The sequence below is a fragment of the Hyperoodon ampullatus genome (assembly GCF_949752795.1).
Source record: "Hyperoodon ampullatus genome assembly, chromosome: 3".
Lineage (NCBI taxonomy): Eukaryota > Metazoa > Chordata > Mammalia > Artiodactyla > Ziphiidae > Hyperoodon > Hyperoodon ampullatus.
The window spans coordinates 104,046,138-104,063,956 of record NC_136916.1 but is presented as its reverse complement, the minus strand read 5'-3'; the positions used below and the strand labels follow the sequence as shown (position 1 = coordinate 104,063,956).

Below are 17,819 nucleotides of genomic sequence, written 5' to 3'. Positions count from 1 at the left end.
CTCAGTAGTTGTGGCTCACGAGCTCTAGAGTGCAGGCTCAGTAGTTGTGGCGCACGGGCTTAGGTGCTCTGTGGCATGTGGGGTCTTCCCGGACCAGGGCTCGAACCCGTGTCCCCTGCATTGGCAGGTGGATTCTTAACCACTACGCCACCAGGGAAGCCCTGGCAGGTGGATTCTTAACCATTGCGCCACCGGAGAAGTCGGAAGCCTCCCTGCTTCTGGTTAGGCTTTAGTCCATCAAAATACTACAGTGTGATTTTCCCATCAGTCCTTAGTTAAAAAGCCTTCAATGGCTGGCCATTTGCCTAGAGAATAAGGTTCGTACTCCTTAGCCTGAGATCAGAGCTCTAAACAATCTAGCCCCTCTCCACCTTATCTCCAACTGCTTGCATTCATGATTTCTTCATTTTAACCTTTCCAGTCTGTTAAATTAGACATTCCTGAATTGGCCTGCATGTAGTGCTTTCAGCTATATCCTCTTCACCTCTCTTTCTTATAAAGCCTAACTTGAGTCCTACCAATCCTTTACCCACTCCCCATCCTCTGTAGCACGTTATCATTGGCACTTAGCATATACTACTTTTCACACATTATTGTATTCCTCTTTCAAAAACAATTTTTCTAAACAATGACAATATAACACACAAAAAGACTAAAAGTAGGCATAGAGGGTACCACTAATTCAACCTTGTTTTTCCTTTTTTATGCATATATCCTGTCCCTTGTCTAGACTGAAAGCACTTTGTCTTATTACCAATTTATATTATGGTTTTTAAGACAATGTTCTATACAAAATACATGATTAGTAACATTATATTTTTTAAATAAATTTACTTATTTATTTTTGGCTGTGTTGGGTCTTTGTTGCTGTGTGCGGGTTTTCTCTAGTTGTGACGAGCGGAGGCTACTTTTCGTTGCAGTGCGCAGGCTTCTCATTGTGGTGGCTTCTCTTGCTGCAGAGCACAGGCTCTAGGTGCATAGGCTTCAGTAACTGTGGCACGTGAGCTCAGTAGTTGTGGCTCGGGGGCTCTAGAGCACAGACTCAGTAGTTGTGGCTCATGGGCTTAGTTGCTCTGCAGCATGTGGGATCTTCCTGGACCAGAGCTCGAACCTGTGTCCCCTGAATTAGCAGGCAGATTCTTAACCACTGTGCCACCAGGGAAGTCCTAGTAACATTACTGATGTAGGTAAAGATGACCATGATAGGGTCAGGGAAGAGAACATGACTTGATGAGGTAAGTGTGTTTTGACACATATGATGAGGCTCAAGAAAATGAACCCATTTTTTAGGCATTCTGTAGGCCCCTCTGGAGAGTTTTTTTTTTGAGAACTACCCTTCTGTAGGTGCCCCCCCAACCCAGACCTATCTCCCTGACTTTGTGTTTTTATTCTTTTGCTCACCTCAATTGATACATTCATTTTGGGCTGAGTTGGATGGCATTTTGAAACTGAAAATACTTGATAAACCAAATGTGGGATAGCCATACAAGGGAATATTATTTGGTTATAAAAAGGAAGGAAGTACTGATACACGTTACAACTTAGATGAACCTTGAAAACATTATGCTAAGTGAAAGAAGCCAGTCACAAAGTCCACATCATTCCATATATGATTCTATTCATATGAAAGTCCAAAATAGTTCACTCTACAGAGCAGAAAGTAGATTAGTGGTTGTTTGGGGCCAGGGAGGGTGGGGTGGGGGTGGAGTGTAGAGTGACAGCTAAAAGGTACAGGTTTCCTTTGGAGGTGATGGAAGTGTTCTAAAATTGACTCTGATGACGATTGATTGTACTTATCTGTGAACATACTAAAAATCTTTGAATTACACACTTTAAATGGGTGAATTTTATTTTATGTGAATTATATCTCAGTAAAGCTGTTTTCTAAAAATATTGAAGACACTGTGTGGTCATGTTTTTCCTCCCCAGCCCATACCCACCTTGAACCTAGAATTCTAGTGAATTTAGAATTAATAATTATTATCTATAATTAAATGACTAGGGACTTCCTTTGTGGTCCAGTGGCTAAGACTCCATGCTCCCAATGCAGGGGGCCCGGTTCACTACCTGGTCAGGGAACTAGATCCTGCATGCCATAACTAGAGACCCCGCACATCATAACTAAAGATCCCATGTGCCGCAACTAAGACTCGGAGCAGACAAATAAATAAATATTTTTTAAAAATGACTATTACTTACCTGTAGCTACTTTCCTTGTCATAGCTTACTTTGTACTATAAAGAATATATAATTTTGTTTTCTGTCACCATGGGGGTGTATTTAATGTCCTAACATGAATATAGTAATATATACTTGTAGAAAGTAGGTGAGTCCTAATTTTTGTGCTTAGATCTAAGGAATTAGACTCTTGAATTAGGACATCAAATGCATAATCTTCTTCATTAATCTAGTATTCTATAATGAAATACATGACACCTTCTAAATCTAAAAAGCTAGAAATGCCCTTAAATATTCCACTCAAGTCTCTCTAGGACATATTTTTCAGACGACACCATTCTGATTCCTGATCCATCTCACCAAGAAGCAGATCCAGGGTAAGAAAGCCAAGCACCAAATGCTTGGACCTCCTCTAACCCCCAAGTACCCATCTGCTATGTCTCCATGTCTTCTGTTCTAGTCAAACCTGTTGTGAAAATGACCCACAAACATTGTGAGTGCTTCGGCTCACCCTGATGTGAAATCCTTCCTCCCTTTCATCCTTGAAGACTAAGCTCAAAGTTAAACAACCTTTCTCTCAATAACCAATTTCAAAGTATAATCAGTTCATCCTTTGGGCTCGCATAACATGTGACTTGTACCTATTTTATACTGCCTTATATGAACAGTTAATAGCTTTACAAATGTGTATCTGTTAAGACTGTAGGGCCCTTGAGAGGAAAAGACCATTTTTATGTTCTCAATTTAACATTGTATTAGGCTAAGAGTGTTATACAGAAATATTCAATAACTTGATTAAAAAGAAATGTAACTGTGAATCACTATATTGTACATCTATAACATAGAATATTGTACATCAACTATATTTCAATTAAAAAAATAAATTAAAAAAAAAGTCTATAAGCATCTCATCAGATGAACAAGTTACTGTTGTGTGTATGTATCTAAAGGATGCACAGTCCTTCCCTCTACACCAGCTCTCTCAGAGACAAATGACAGATGTTAGCAGATTGCCAGGTAGAGTTTTAGAGGTGGATGAAGGTACACAGAACGGATGAAAAGAAGAGTAGTTACAGGGCCACTTCAGGATACTTTTTCTTTGTGCTGGGCTCAGCTAGGTAGGTCAGGTAGCAAACAAAGGATGATTTGAAAGTTTTCGAAAGCTTTCCTGCCAAAATGCAGGCCTCTCACTGTTGTGGCCTCTCCCGCTCCGGACGTGCAGGCTCAGCGACCATGGCTCACGGGCCCAGCCGCTCCGCGGCACGTGGGACCTTCCCAGACCGGGACACGAACCCCTGTCCCCTACATCGGCAGGCGGACTCTCAACCACTGCGCCACCAGGGAAGCCCACCTCTTCCATGTTATACTACTACTAACTGAAATGTTACCACTATTGTAGAGTCATCCAGCTCTACCCACTGTCAAAAGGCAAACAGGCCTGAGGGGGTGGGGATAGTATGATTTTCAAACGTGCCAGCCAGCTGAATGCAAGTTGATAAGCTCCAACAGTGCAATGGGCCAACAAAAGGTAATGCCTAGGCTCCTGTCACAGGGAGGTTCTGACCAAGAATGGTGAAAAGGAAAAGCCAGGAAGAAAGCAGTAGGAGGCAAGGAAGTGCTCCAAGAGAAGAGGCCAGAGTATGAGTCAACTTCACAGGGGCTGGCAGGACGCTAATCAGCAGTGGAGCTGCTGGCAGCAGAGAAAGGGGTATTTGCCACTGCACTGTCGGAATGGAGTGACAGAATGTATGGCTGTCACGAACTATGGCAGAGGTTACCAGCGGCGGTGGGGGGCGGGGAACTGAAGGAAACCAACAAGAAATACAATTAGGGCTTACCAAGGATGTGGCAACTATGGAACATAAGCTGAGCTCAGTGAACGAATTCACATATTCATGAGAGCTGACAGAGAGAGAAACAACCAGAAAGCAAAGGGACAGAGGCAAGTCTGATCTGAGGGAAGTGGCCATCATGTACAGTCCTTCCTTATCTTCTAACACTGTCTTTCACCTCTTTGCCTTTCCTCCATCCTTTCCTGCATTCACATACCATCTACCTCAATTCTTAGCTGTCTGAGGCGCAGAGAGTCAAACCACAAGACATGTGGTCTCATGATTGGTTTCAGGCCAGCCTTGGCCTGTGCCCCACCCTTATCCCAAATTACACAAAAATAAAGAAATTATTTCATCTTTCTCTTTATTCTCAAAATATGATAGTATAAAACTCCAAAAGGAAGAGGCTGTTCCTTGTGTGGTCTCCAGTGCTTTGAGGGGCAGGGCTGAGCCCCCAGGAATGTAAGAGGATCATCTCCAAAAGCTAGCAGTAGCTACTAGGCTGAGTTCGACAGCCCCAAGTCCAATCCTGGGCAAATCCTTGGATGTGTGGTAGGGCTTGGGCTCTTGAAGAGGAATAGGGGTGGAAATCATTTTGTGATGACAACTGAGCAGAAGAGCACTCTGTATCAGAAAGGTCTGGAGGGGGAAGCAGGGCAGGTGACACTCCTTTCTGCCACTACCTAAGGGCAGAGGCACGTGACTCCAGCAAGAGGCCAAAGTAGGTAGCAGCTCCTTGGATCCCAGAAGGGAGATGCCAGACCACTCCAGGGCTGGTTAACTGGCATTGTCAGGCAGTGGAATGCTAGCCATAAGAATGGAGACAAATTGCTCCAATTTCTGCGCAGCTTGCTTCCCGGCCTCTAGTACTTCCTTGTGATTGGCCTTCTCCTGGCTTTCATAATCCAAGATGACCTTGTTAGTGATGAGGGAGAAGCCAAAGACTCGAAGTCCACAGTGCCTTGCAACTATAACTTCTGGTACTGTGCTCATGCCTGATGTGGACAAAGAGGGAAACCAACTGTCAGGATCCGCAAATGACTCTTTTCCTCACCCTTTAGCCTCACCTCCATTAATCACCTTGTTGACAATTTAGCATCAAGAAAACATCCAAAGAAGCAGCTAAATTAGTGTCAAGCTTAGGTTGCTCTGTATTGCCTAAAAGAGTTGGGCCTCAGAGGGCCTTGTACATCTCTTATAAATAGAAATTGCTATCTGTTTGTGGTCATTCTAAAGTCAGTTCTAATGATGCAATTCTATCTTCCAGCCAAAGGGTACACAAGGTGGCTATAATATTTGTTAAAATAATCAGAAACAGTCATCAAATTATGGACCGGTCATTAGCATTATGGTGGTTAGAGCCCTTGGTGGTGGGTGGTGAGCTGATGCTACAATGCAAACCTCCCACCACCTTTCAAGTCAGTTTAATTCAATCTTCCCTTAAGTCAGGCCCTCTTTCAGTTTATCATCTAGGTCTACAATCTTATTCTCTTTTCCATCTTATTTCACCAGAACCCTCCCTCTTCAAGCCTCCAGCCAAGTTCCCCTCCTCACCAACAGCATCTGCCCCCAGCTTCTGCAGCAGACGACACTCTGCCACAGTCTCAAAGCTGGGGCCTGCCACCATCACATAGGTTCCTTCCTGTAACTCTCTCTGCTCTCCCATTTGTTTCCAGGTACTGTGAGCCTTCTGTCTCATATCCCGGTCGTAGGCATCAGACATGGCAGGGAAACGAACTCCAAACCTAGGGCACAGGTTGGATTATCTCAGATTAATGGAATAGAGTAAGCTCTCTCCCAACTCCCAGACAAGTCCTTAGAGCCTACCCATCTATACAAAAAGGAGCAGGATAGCTACCTTTCATCATTGGGCCCTCTGAGAGGGTTCTCACCGCAGAAACCAGGTAGATTGATGTGATCGCGGATCAGCATGATATCTCCAACCTCAAACTTGGGGTTCAGCCCTCCAGCTGCATTGGTGACCACTAGGGTGTCCACACCCAGAAGCTGGAAAACCCTCACTGGGAATGTCACCTTAGAAGCAAAAGATAAAAGATCAGAGAGTGTTCTTTAAAATGTCACCAATCCACCCATGCAGAGAAACATGATATACAGCGTAAAAGACAAGAAAGAAGGGGACCAAAAATCTACCTTGCCTGGGTAGTTAGGTAATAAAATAGGAGAGCTCTCTCCCCCTTCGTCCAGACCCAATCGGGTTTGTGTCCCTGATTTACCTTCCAGAGCGGGTAGCCTTCATACATGTGGAACCTGCCCTGCATCATCACACAGCCTCTGCCATTCAAGATCCCAAACACCAGTCGACCAGCATGACCTGGCACTGTATACAAAAAAGAAAGGGAAATGCATGGACAGATGCTTGCATACAACACATATCCACTGAGTACCTACTCTGAGCCAACTCACTGTGCTCAACAGGTGAGGGTATAATTAATCAAAAGAAAACATTATCATCTCCACTCTCAGAAAGTTTAAGTCTGGTGGGGGTGACAGAAATTAATCATAAACTTAGATATAAGTACATCCTGAGATTAGAGCTATGGGGGTGAGGATGTTCAATGTGAACACACATCAGTTTCTTTTTAAAGAAATTTCAAAAGAATGAGAAAGTCATACTGCAAGAGAATAAAAGAATAAAAAATAGAATAAGTGAGTAATAATGAATGCAGTGAGTGTCGTAATTATAGACCTCTTTTCCAAAATTTCCAAAATTCTCAAAATCTGTATCCTTATTACCCTAACTAAATTATATGCTTCCTCGCTCCTGAGAGGGAGCTCATGGTATATTCTAGCTTCCTAAGGAGGCTAGGAACAAGGAAAGGGGCTGAGGTTGGACCCATACCAGTCTCCTTTGTGAGCCACAAAACAGTCCTTTGGGAATACGTGCCCTGAATGGGGCCTGCAGGGGCATGGGAGTGCAAAAATAACTCTCCACACAGACATAGTAACCATTATTACCATTTCTCTCATCTAACATTTCTCCTTTAATGGACATGGCTAACCTATCCCTTAGAGAATGGATGGTCTGGGAGAGGGACCAAAACAAAACAAACAGGGAGAGTTGAGGAATACTCAGAGATTGAGGAGCTTATTAAAAAATTACAGGGCCTCCCTGGTGGCGCAGTAGTTAAGAATCCGCCTGCCAATGCAGGGGACATGGGTTCGAGCCCTGGTCCGGGAAGATCCCACATGCCACGGAGCAGCTAAACCCGTGCACCACAGCTACTGAGCCTGCGCTCTAGAGCCCACGGGCCACAACTACTGAGCCCGCGTGCCACAACTACTGAAGCCCACGCGCCACAACTACTGAAGCCCGCGCGCCTAGAGCCCGTGCTCCGCAACAAGAGAAGCCATCACAATGAGAAGCCGGCACACCGCGACGAAGCCCGCGTGCAGCAACAAAGACCTGACACAGCCAATAAATAAATAAGTAAAATAAATTTATTTTTTAAAAAAAGTTACCAGTAGTAGAGCAGAGGTGACACAGTTAGGGAAACCCAAATAAAGTATAAAAAGTAAATTGATAGGGTTTGCCTGGTGGTGCAGTTGTTGAGAGTCCGCCTGCCGATACAGGGGACACGGGTTCGTGCCCCGGTCCGAGAAGTTCCCACATGCCGCGGAGCGGCTGGGCCTGTGAGCCATGGCCGCTGAGCCTGCGCGTCTGGAGCCTGTGCTCCGCAACGGGAGAGGCCACAACAGTGAGAGGCCCGCGTACCGCAAAAAAAAAAAAAAAAAGTAAACTGATAAAGTTTAAAAAAATTAATCCACTTACTTAGTGCAGTGCCCTTCTCACTGCGGGTAGGAGTGGCAGGTGGAGCCAGTCACTACTATCTCTCTTAGAAAACTTTGCACTCCCTTCTCTCACTTTTTAATATTTCCTTCTCCAACCCCATCTCCACCTCCCTGCTCTGGTCTCCCAGTCTTGCTCCAAAGGGCATGAAAAATATCTGTTAAAACTCTTAACTCTCCAGGGAAAAGAGGAAGGAAAGTAGAATCTGAAAAATTAATAAATAAACCAACAGAAGTTAGTTATCTGAGAAATTAATAAGTAAACCAAATAAACTACTCTTGTCCTTTACTTGGCCCTATTTCACCTGGCCCTTCTCTAAGCCTCATCCTCAGCATGCGGAATTTCCCCGACCAGGGACTGAACCCATGCCCTTGCAGTGGAAGTGTGGAGTCTTAGCCACTGGACCACCACAGAAGCCCAGCCTTAGAGCTTTTGGCTATTAGGATGCTGGATACACTGTCCTCAGAACTCCACTGTGCATAGGGGGCCCTTTCCCCCTCCAAAGGGTCAGTGTGAATCAAGTCTTGTGTATTCATGTATCACCTGGGTATTTTTTTTTTTTTTTTTTTTTTTTTTAGCGGTACGCGGGCCTCTCACTGTTGTGGCCTCTCCCATTGCGGAGCACAGGCTCCGGACGCACAGGCTCAGCGGCCATGGCTCACGGGCCCAGCCGCTCCGCGGCATGTGGGATCCTCCCAGACCGGGGCACGAACCCGTGTCTCCTGCATCGGCAGGCGGACTCTCAACCACTGCGCCACCAGGGAAGCCCTCACCTGGGTATTTGTCTGCAAGAACATGGCAGTCTGTGTGTTCATTTGTTGCTGTGCACCAGTGTGTGCCTTACCCTAGGACTGGAGTTAGAGCTGGGGAGATTGGGAATGGCAGGAACACATGGGACAGGGAAGGCCTGACTTTGTCTGGGAGCTTACAGGCACTGCTCTTTCCACTTAGGCTACAGACTGAAAGAAATGAGAGAGGTGTGTGAGGATGTGGTGACCATGGTGTGTGTGGGGAAAGAGTGTGCAGGGGAAACGTTGTAGAGCTTTAAGGAGCTGAGTCATTAACGCACAGGAAATATGTCATCATACAGTACCATTGACATAAACATGCCCTACTAAAACATTTCTACTGGGGGAATTTCCTTCTAAAGTCATTCTGATTCTTGGTGGGTTTTTCCCTGTTACAACAGTTGTCTCTAGTCAAATGCTATAGAGGATAGCCAGGGTGTAGAAGCATTGCCCTCCCATCAGAATTCCATCAATATCCCTCAGTCTTATCCCTCCCCCTTGCCAGCACCTGTACTTTGGGGAAAGTTCGGTATTTCACTGTAGTCAAAGATCTGGGCCTGAGTTAATCTGTCACTCAGACCTCCTAACCCAGAACCACAGATCACCGCCACTTGAGGTCGGTGTTTGGTGTGAGACAAAAGCCATTTTGCAGTGTTCTGATAATCTTCATACTTGAATCTAGGAAAAAAAGGAAAACCAAGGTGAGTTTCACTTCCATCCCAAGGGTATCATAAACTAATGACCTTCAGTGTAGAAAGGCTGACTGAGGTACCAAGGTGACAGGGGACAGAGAAGTTGGCCAAGGAGCTAGACAAGCTACTGCACAAAAAAGCAAACCCAGGCCACAATTTTGGTTGTCAACAGCTGGAGCAGAACTGACTGCATAAGTTCCTCAGCAGCTGCTTGTGAAAAATAGACTCTGGAGCCCACCCCTACAGAATGGGGAGAGGCCCCAGAATCTCTATTTCTTACAAAAGTGCCTCAGGTAATTCTGATTAAAAAACCAGGTTTCAGAATTCTGGTCTTGAGGAAGCAGAACTCAACAGGGATTCTAGTCCCAATTTTGTCTTTTTTAGGCAAGTAACTTGTGTTTCAAATTCTTTCCTCTAATGTAAAGCAAGGGAATGTAATTGGCCTCACCTATCTTATCAGCTCAGGTTGAAAATGAATTAAAAATTTACTAACAAGCTCCAAAGACCTTTGACTCCATAAATCATGGTTCAGGTCCACAGCACTTGAACCTCTTTTACAACTTTCCCCCCTGCCCGTTTTTCCTCCCTGCCTTCTCCCATCTTTCCTTCTCTTCATCAAGGTCCAAGGTCCTTTGCCCTTCAGAGACCTAAAGGCATACACTTACGCAGAACCCAGACATCCCCAAGAATCAACTGGGAATTTTTCTCACAATTCCAGTCCAATTCTCTCATACCTATCTGGAAAAAACAAGGAGAAGGGATGGGGCAGGGGAGGAAACGACGACTGAGGTGTGACAGAGCTGAACACAACTAACCAAGCCTCCAGAGGAAACCTCTTTCTTCAAAAGTGCTGCCTTTACAATACACCGGGCTACCCTCAGGGAAGTAGCAGGGTATGGGAGCGGGTCGGGGCAATAGAACCGGGGTCATAGAATGATGAAGAGAGAAGCAGTGAGATGGTAAAAGTTAATCAAATAGCATCCCCAAGAGGTGCCAAGGAAATGAAATATGTGTGAAGCCCTGGCCACCCAGCACATCTAGCCACAGTTTACAGGACTTCCTCATTGGCCAGCAGTCTCCCAAGAATGCGCTGAATCCCTGGGCACCCAAAAGCCACTTTGATCCCTACTGCTGGAGACTTGGGCTGGGATTTCAAGGACCAAAGCCGAAATAAGGGTTTTCAAAGGTGAAGTGGGGGGAGTAGGCAGGATCTGTTGCTCAGTTCAGTGAATAAGAATTTCCTTCTCTCCTTGGAAACAACATCCCCAACTTAATTGAACCTCCACCTTGGAGGAAAGAGAGGCGTTGTCGAGGGACGTGAGCAATCTCTCCTCTGAAGGAGGAACTCTAGATATGGGCTCCAAAAGTACCTCGCGGCTTTGCCTAGACTCTAGAATGGGAATCTGTGACGAGCACGTGGGTTGAAAAGACCTCTTCTCTGTATGTGGGTGGGGGAGTACGCTCCCTCTACACTCACATCGCAACGCGTGCGTGCACACACACACACACCGGCTTCTTTTGCGAGTAGTCTACAGTCTACTAACCTGTCCCCTTCCTGCTCTGGTGGCGCCACCCCTGCTCGATTCCCGCGCGCGCCCCTGCCAGCGCTGGCCGCCCCACTGCTCTGCCGCCTTGCCCCTGATACTGGGCTCGGAGCCAGGCCTCTCTGCATCCCCGGGGCACTCGTTCCTTCTCCTTGCCTCCTCGGGGCCCAAAGTGCTGGGTTTCCAGTTCTCGATGACAGCCATTTCCCCTCCCCAGGGGCCTACGGGGTTCCCTGGGCCTGGTGCCCGCCTCACCCGTCGTCCATGGTCCCGCCGACGCCCTCTCGATCAGTTTGCCCTTCTCCGCTCAAACCTACTCCACTGAGCGGAGCTACCGCCCGTCACCGGGTACGATCCACACAGCGCATTGTTTGCACCGCGCTGGCTTATATCCCCAGCTCAGGAGTCCCAGCCAATGGCAGGCGAGTACGCGGCTGGCCCCGTCTCCATGGTGACACGCCCGACTCAATCGCCGAAGGCTAGGGTGTAAACCTAATCTGAGGTCTTCCCAGCTGCAGTACCTTTCTCTATACTCACCCTACCCACCGCGGGGGAGGGGTAGGAGCATCCAGCATTTCGCCTCTGCACCCATTTCTAACTGCAGGTCCGGAGTTTCCGGCACGGAATCCTATGAGGGAAGAGGGTAGAAGTCGGGAGGAGAGCCCCCGAACCATCTACCTGCAACCCCATTCCTGGTTGTGTCTACAGCAAATCATGAGAGATTTGAAAAGAGAAAAATTTAAACCTTACGTGGTGCAAACCCAGAATAAAATTAAGTGAGCCTGTGTCTGAGTTGCTTCCTGGGCAAAGGAAAAAGGGTCGACTCTAGCAATAATGCTGCTCTGGAGGTTACAGGATATGGGAGAACATATAAGGGGTCTGAATCCAGGCCCAGATGAGGAGAAGACAAATTTCTGCAGGTAAGAATCCCAGGATCCTCGCAGGAGGATGCAGCAAATCCCCTTCTCCAGGTGTTTCCAAATTCCCTATAGATTTTAAGCTTTGGGATTTGGGAATGAGAAATAGGAATTTCCAGGAATTTCCCCAGTATTCCCCAAATTATAAGTTATTCATAGAATACTTACTTCCATACATTCTTTACTCATTATTATGGATATCTAAAAAAATTTGTTATATAAATAAGAAACAGTAGTATTTACAAAGAATTGTAACCTATAATAAAGTTTTATTGGAAAACACACACACACACAATTCCTGGATCCTTGACACAGACAAAGGATGGGGATAGGGTGGGGATGGGATGGGGAAATGCAGACAGACCCTTGATTTACATGATACTTGATCCAAGGAATTCAGATAATTACAGAAGGATTCTTCCCCAAAATGAAAATTCCTGTAACAGAACTACGCAGCATAATGTCTTTGTAAGAATTTAGCTATTTTCTGCCTCCACTTTTACAATTTTAACCAAATTCACATCAAATCACAAATTGTCCTTGCTTAGCTATTGGAATCCTCCACCTATTTCCACCCTCCTGAGCTCTAACCTTTCCTGCTTGCTGTGTTAGCCAACACCATGGCCCAAACCACTGTTTCCCAGCTCCGTTTCTATCTCATTCATGTAACAAATACTTACTGGGCATCAACTATGTACCAGAACTGTTCTAGTGTTAGGGACACAAGAGTAGTGACAATATATGTAAACACAAAAATAACATATATAAAGAACCGAGCACAGTGCCAAATGAACGGTTTATTCTACTGTTATTATTGGATTATTATTATTCTCCTTATTCATCCAGTAATTTTAGCAAAGGTAACAATAGGGTGATCTAAAGGTAAAGCTTCACCTTAGTAATGTGACTCTGTACAATTGAGACACTGAAAGCATGATGGGTAAGTTCAGTCATAAGTAAAAATCAGCCCAAGGGTAATATCTATCAATATTTGATTACTGAAAGTTTCTTTTTAAACACCTCAAATCCAATCCAGTTTACACAAAAACTAGAGTAGTACATAATTATATCTAAGAAAGCACAAACTTAATCAATTAATTTTTTTTTTTTTTTTTTTTTTGGCCTTGCGGGGAGGCTTGTGGGATCCTAGTTCCCTGACCCTCGGCAGTGAAACCACTAAGTGCTAACCACTGGACCACCAGGGAATTCCCTTAATTAATTTTAATGGACTCTGTCTAAAGTAAGTGTAAATGATCTTCAATATATCTACAAAAGGAAAACTGAGGGACAAGACTCAATCTTCTGTAGTGTTTCTCCTATGTCATGTAGGGAGGAACCTACAGAATATATCAACATTCTGGGTACCAAAGAAATGTACTGCTATATGACAGGCAAGGACAGTTTACCAGATTGCACCTTGGCCAGGGTCACATAACCTTCAGAACCACACAATATACTTTATTCTGAATTCAAGTTCAGCAACCAAGCTTCTGAACAATCATTTGGAACCCCAATCTTTATAATCTCGGATTCACCAATGGCCCTGTGAGTTACCCTATGAGGCCTAGCAGGCCTCCTCAGGACACATCTTAGTGGTCTATCCAACAGAAGGGCCCAGGTTCCAGATTGCGTCAAGCCTTTGGGTCCCATCCTACCTCTAATCTTGGTTTGTTTGCATCTCTCATTGCTTTCCTTACAGGATTTTTACCTTTAAAGGATACAGATTTAGGCGTTCTGTGTGTGTCTGTATATGGGGGTGTGTGTGTGTGTATCTGGGGCACTGTGAACACTGGCATACAGCAAATACTTAATGGTCATATATATGAAATGTCTATTAAATGTCTATTATTTCTCTTCAGGCCATCTCAAGCCAAGTGTCCATAGTCCATCTTGATCTGTTTGCAATACCCCAGTCCAGAGGTTCCCAGTTTCTTAGTTTATAGGGCACTTAGGAACTCAGAAATTTTTTCACAGCACCCCTAGGGCAAAAGAAATACCTAAGAGTTTTGCTTTTTAGGTAGCTGGTACCTAACAACTTAGTAACCATTTGAAAAAAATAATACAGACAAGTTGAAAGAAAAGTTATTATTTTTTTTTCTTAAATAAACATAGTTACTAATGGAATGTGTGTGCCTGTTGGGCACTGCCCAACTTCTCAAACCTTGGAGTCCAGCACTACTACCCTCATTTCCTGTTCCGGGCTGATTTCCACACAGTACTTACTTTTTAATCAGACGACCTCCTAAAAGCCAGCTTTGCAAAGATATTTTCTCATCAAAGGAATGTAGCAAGTCTTTTTTTATTTTTTATAAATTTATTTATTTATTTTTGGCAGCGTTGGGTCTTCGTTGCTGCGCGTGGGCTTTCTCTAGTTGCAGTGAGCTGGGGCTACTCTTCCTTGAGGTGCGTGGGCTTCTCATTGCGGTGGCTTCTCTCGTTGTGGAGCACAGGCTCTAGGCGCTCGGGCTTCAGTGGTTGTGGCACGTGGGCTCAGTAGTTGTAGCTCGCGGGCTCTAGAGCGCAGGCTCAGTAGTTGTGGCACACAGGCTTAGCTGCTCCGCAGCATGTGGGGTCTTCCCAGAGCAGGGCTCCAACCCGTGTCCTCTGCGCCACCAGGGAAGTCCCAATGTAGCACAACCTAATGTTCAAACTGTGAACTACCTTGAGCTAGCAGTTCGCATAGTATACAAGAGATGTCAAATATTGCTGTGTTTCCCTTAAAAAAGTTTAAATATCCCACGGTACTCCTGTGAATTTGCCCATTGGCACAGAGTTTGGGAACTATGGCCCCAGGTACTCCTTGCCACCTCATTCCTGAATCTGTGTAGTGTAAATGAGTGGACTATAATCAAACTACCTGTGAATGAATTCCATCTCCACCCCTTACCTACCAGCTGTGTGATCCAAAGCAAGTAAAAAAAAAAAAAAAAAAAAAAAAAATCTCGGGCTTCCCTGGTGGTGCAGTTGTTGAGAGTCCGCCTGCCGATGCAGGGGACACAGGTTCGTGCCCCGGTCCAGGAAGATCCCACATGCCGCGGAGCGGCTAGGCCCGTGAGCCATGGCCGCTGAGCCTGCGCGTCCAGAGCACAGGCTCCGCAATGGGAGAGGCCACAACAGTGAGAGGCCCGCGTACTGCAAAAAAAAAAAAAAAATCTCATAATGCCTCAGTTTTCTCATCTGTTAAATGGTGATAATAATAGTACTTACTCTTGCAAGTAAGTTGCAAGGATTATATAAAATGCCAGTTAAATGTTTAGATAAGTTCCTGGAATTATAGTAAGTACACAGTAAATATTGACTATTATTATTTTTCCCCTTTGTCTCTTTTTGTTTTTGATTTCTCTAGACCCAACTAACCATGAATTGGATCAGAACAAAAACTAGAGGTATGCCCAGCCCATCAACAGCAACTTTAATCCTGCATTGTTTAAAACAGAAGCCACTAGCCAAATATGGCTATTTCAATTTAATAAAATTAAAAAATAAAATAAAAAATTCAGTTCTTAGTTATACTAACCACATTTAAACTGCTCAAAAGCTACATGTGGCTAGTGGCTACTACATTGCAAAGCGTAGAAACATTTCAATCATTACAGAAAGTATAGTGCACAATACTATTCTTACCTTTTCTAGTCACTGCTCCCCAGTCTCCACATTTTACAAAGCTGGAACTATGTTTTATTCTGTACTTGTAGGGTTCCTGTAGTCAGGAACCAAACAATTATCAACTTTAGGGTGATTATAGCTCATTACTGCCTTATTACCCTTTTTCTATCTTCTTCTCACCCCTCTTTGAAGTTCTGAGGTACTCGCATGTCCAGGCACACATGCAGTAACACACCCATCTTCCATGCTCAATACCAAGGAAACTGAAGAATGGAAGTGGCAGTTTCCAAGTCACTAAGTATTGGCTTATGGAGTGGGAAGATATCTCGAGATAGTGACTCCCAATTGCAACTTTTATAGAAGGAGGCTCAGCCTCTCAGGATTTTTTAGGCAGTAAATCTATTTTATTCCTGCCCTCTCAACTGAAATTTCTCACTCTCTCTAGACCACAAGATAGTTGTTCTCCTATTTAAATACCTACGCCACCATCACCAAGAATCTTTGACCTTCCATTTTCTCCAATTCCTGAAACTAAAATGTTATTTTAGTTTAGTTCCTCCCGCCCACCCACCACCCACCCCCGTAAAAGGATCACTTTCATTTCTCATCTCTGTGTGAGATCCCTATTTGTGCCTCATTCAGTGCAGGAACAGAGTGAAGATAAACAGACTGACCTAACAGATCAATCCCCAGATAGAGAAGCTGACTACACCCTAAAGGAAGGGGCAAAGCACTGGGGCATAGAAAGGACATAAAACAGAAGGGAACAAAGGTGCAGAGTGATAAAGAGAAATAATCCCTTAAAACTAGACCACACCCTACCCCACTCCATCCAACCCCCCATACTACACCTCATCTTGGTTAATTCACTCTGCACATTACCAAAAACATTCTTTGCCCTGGAAATGGAGTAAGGGACTGTGTTGGTTTCACAGGGGTGGCAAACTACCACTTCAGGAAAGGGTAAAGAAGAAATAGGGTATGTGGAAAGAGAAATCAAATTGGGACCCTGGGTGGCAGAAGCCCAGCAGATGTCTCCAGCCCCATTCTCTGCCATCTACACAGTGTGATAGTTACCACTTGGTTGGAAGCCTGAAGAAAAAAACCTTCCAAATCTTTGCAGTGTCTTTCTTTATATCCTCCTGTTATGGACTCTTAGGGACTATCTCAAAACTCATATGTTGAAGCCCTAATCCCTTAACCCCAAAGTGACTATGTTTGGAGATAGGGCCTTTAAAGAGACAATTAGGTTAAATGAGGTCACAAGGGGCTCTAATTCCTTATAAGAAGAGGAAGAGACAGCAGGGATGTGTGCTCAGAGGGAAGAGGACCTGTGAGGACACAGTGGAGAAGGTGGCTATCTGAAAACCAAGGACAGAGGCCTGCTGACACCTTGATCTTGGGCTTCAAGGCTCCAGAGCTGTGAGAAAATAAATTTCTATTGTTTAAGCCACCCAGTCTGTGATATTTTATTATGGCAGTCCTAGCAAACAAATACACCTCTATAGCCTGATTTTTCTCAGTCTATGTGAGAAACCCCCATCCCATAAGTAAGACACCTGGTACCAGGGGTAACATTGAAATTATTTACCTGTATAGTACAGGAGCCAACCAATCAGAACAAATGCCAGCCATAAAGTGATACCAGCCACACTGGAGTGTCCCAGCTGAATATCCACCCTGCCTGGGACTACAGCTGACAGTATTGCTCAGTACACAAATTTCCCTCAAGATAGGGTTTAAGGTAATTAATTAATTAATTAATTAATCATTTATCAAGCAACTTCTATGTGCCAGGTATTGAGCATCAAAAGGCCTCCATCCCAGATACCATGCATTCTGCCACCTCTGCACTTCTGCCCTTTTCGATATGCCTAGTAGATGATGTGAGTGGAAAAGCATTAAATCATAAGTCAAAGACTTCCCTGGGGGTGCAGTGGTTGACTCCACACTCCCAATGCAGGGAGCACAGGTTCAATCCCTGGTTGGGGAGCTAAGATCCCACATGCTGCACAATGCGGCCCCCCAAAAAAAAAAGAACCATAAGTCAGAAGACCTCGACTTTTCTGGACTTTTTTGTTTTTTGTTTTTTTTTTGGTTATTACTTGGTGCAGTGAGGGGAAAGCACAAGCTATGAAAAACTGAGGTGTTGTCTGTAAGAGGGTGCTAGAAAGAACTTATTATAGAAATGGGCTTGTGTTAAGAGATTTTGAAAGGGTTTAAGGAAATGGGATTTTGCTCTGGATTGAATGCTGTCAGGAAGTAGAGTAATTCTATGATTGGGTATCTAATACATTTTGTTTAGAAGGAGAGAAGACCAGATAGAGGCTAAGCTCTAATATGTAAAGAAGTAGCAGTCATATTCATATTAGCCGAGGGAGGAGGATATTGGGGATTTTTGTAGCTTGGAGTATGTTCATGTTTTGTTTTTATTGTTTTTTTAAAATTAAAAAA

General features: G+C 44.5%; 1 protein-coding gene across 1 annotated transcript; it reads right to left on the bottom strand.

Annotated features, from left to right (window-relative positions):
- Nucleotides 1-4,363: 4,363 nt before the first annotated feature.
- Nucleotides 4,364-11,219, bottom strand: PNP (purine nucleoside phosphorylase). The gene is made up of 6 exons (XM_079701290.1): nucleotides 11,098-11,219; nucleotides 9,115-9,284; nucleotides 6,245-6,348; nucleotides 5,869-6,044; nucleotides 5,565-5,755; nucleotides 4,364-5,005 (listed from the first exon to the last, which is right to left on the bottom strand). The coding sequence occupies exons 1-6, from the start codon at nucleotides 11,106-11,108 to the stop codon at nucleotides 4,788-4,790; spliced, it is 870 nt and encodes a 289-aa protein (XP_079557416.1). The 5' UTR covers nucleotides 11,109-11,219; the 3' UTR covers nucleotides 4,364-4,787.
- Nucleotides 11,220-17,819: the final 6,600 nt, after the last annotated feature.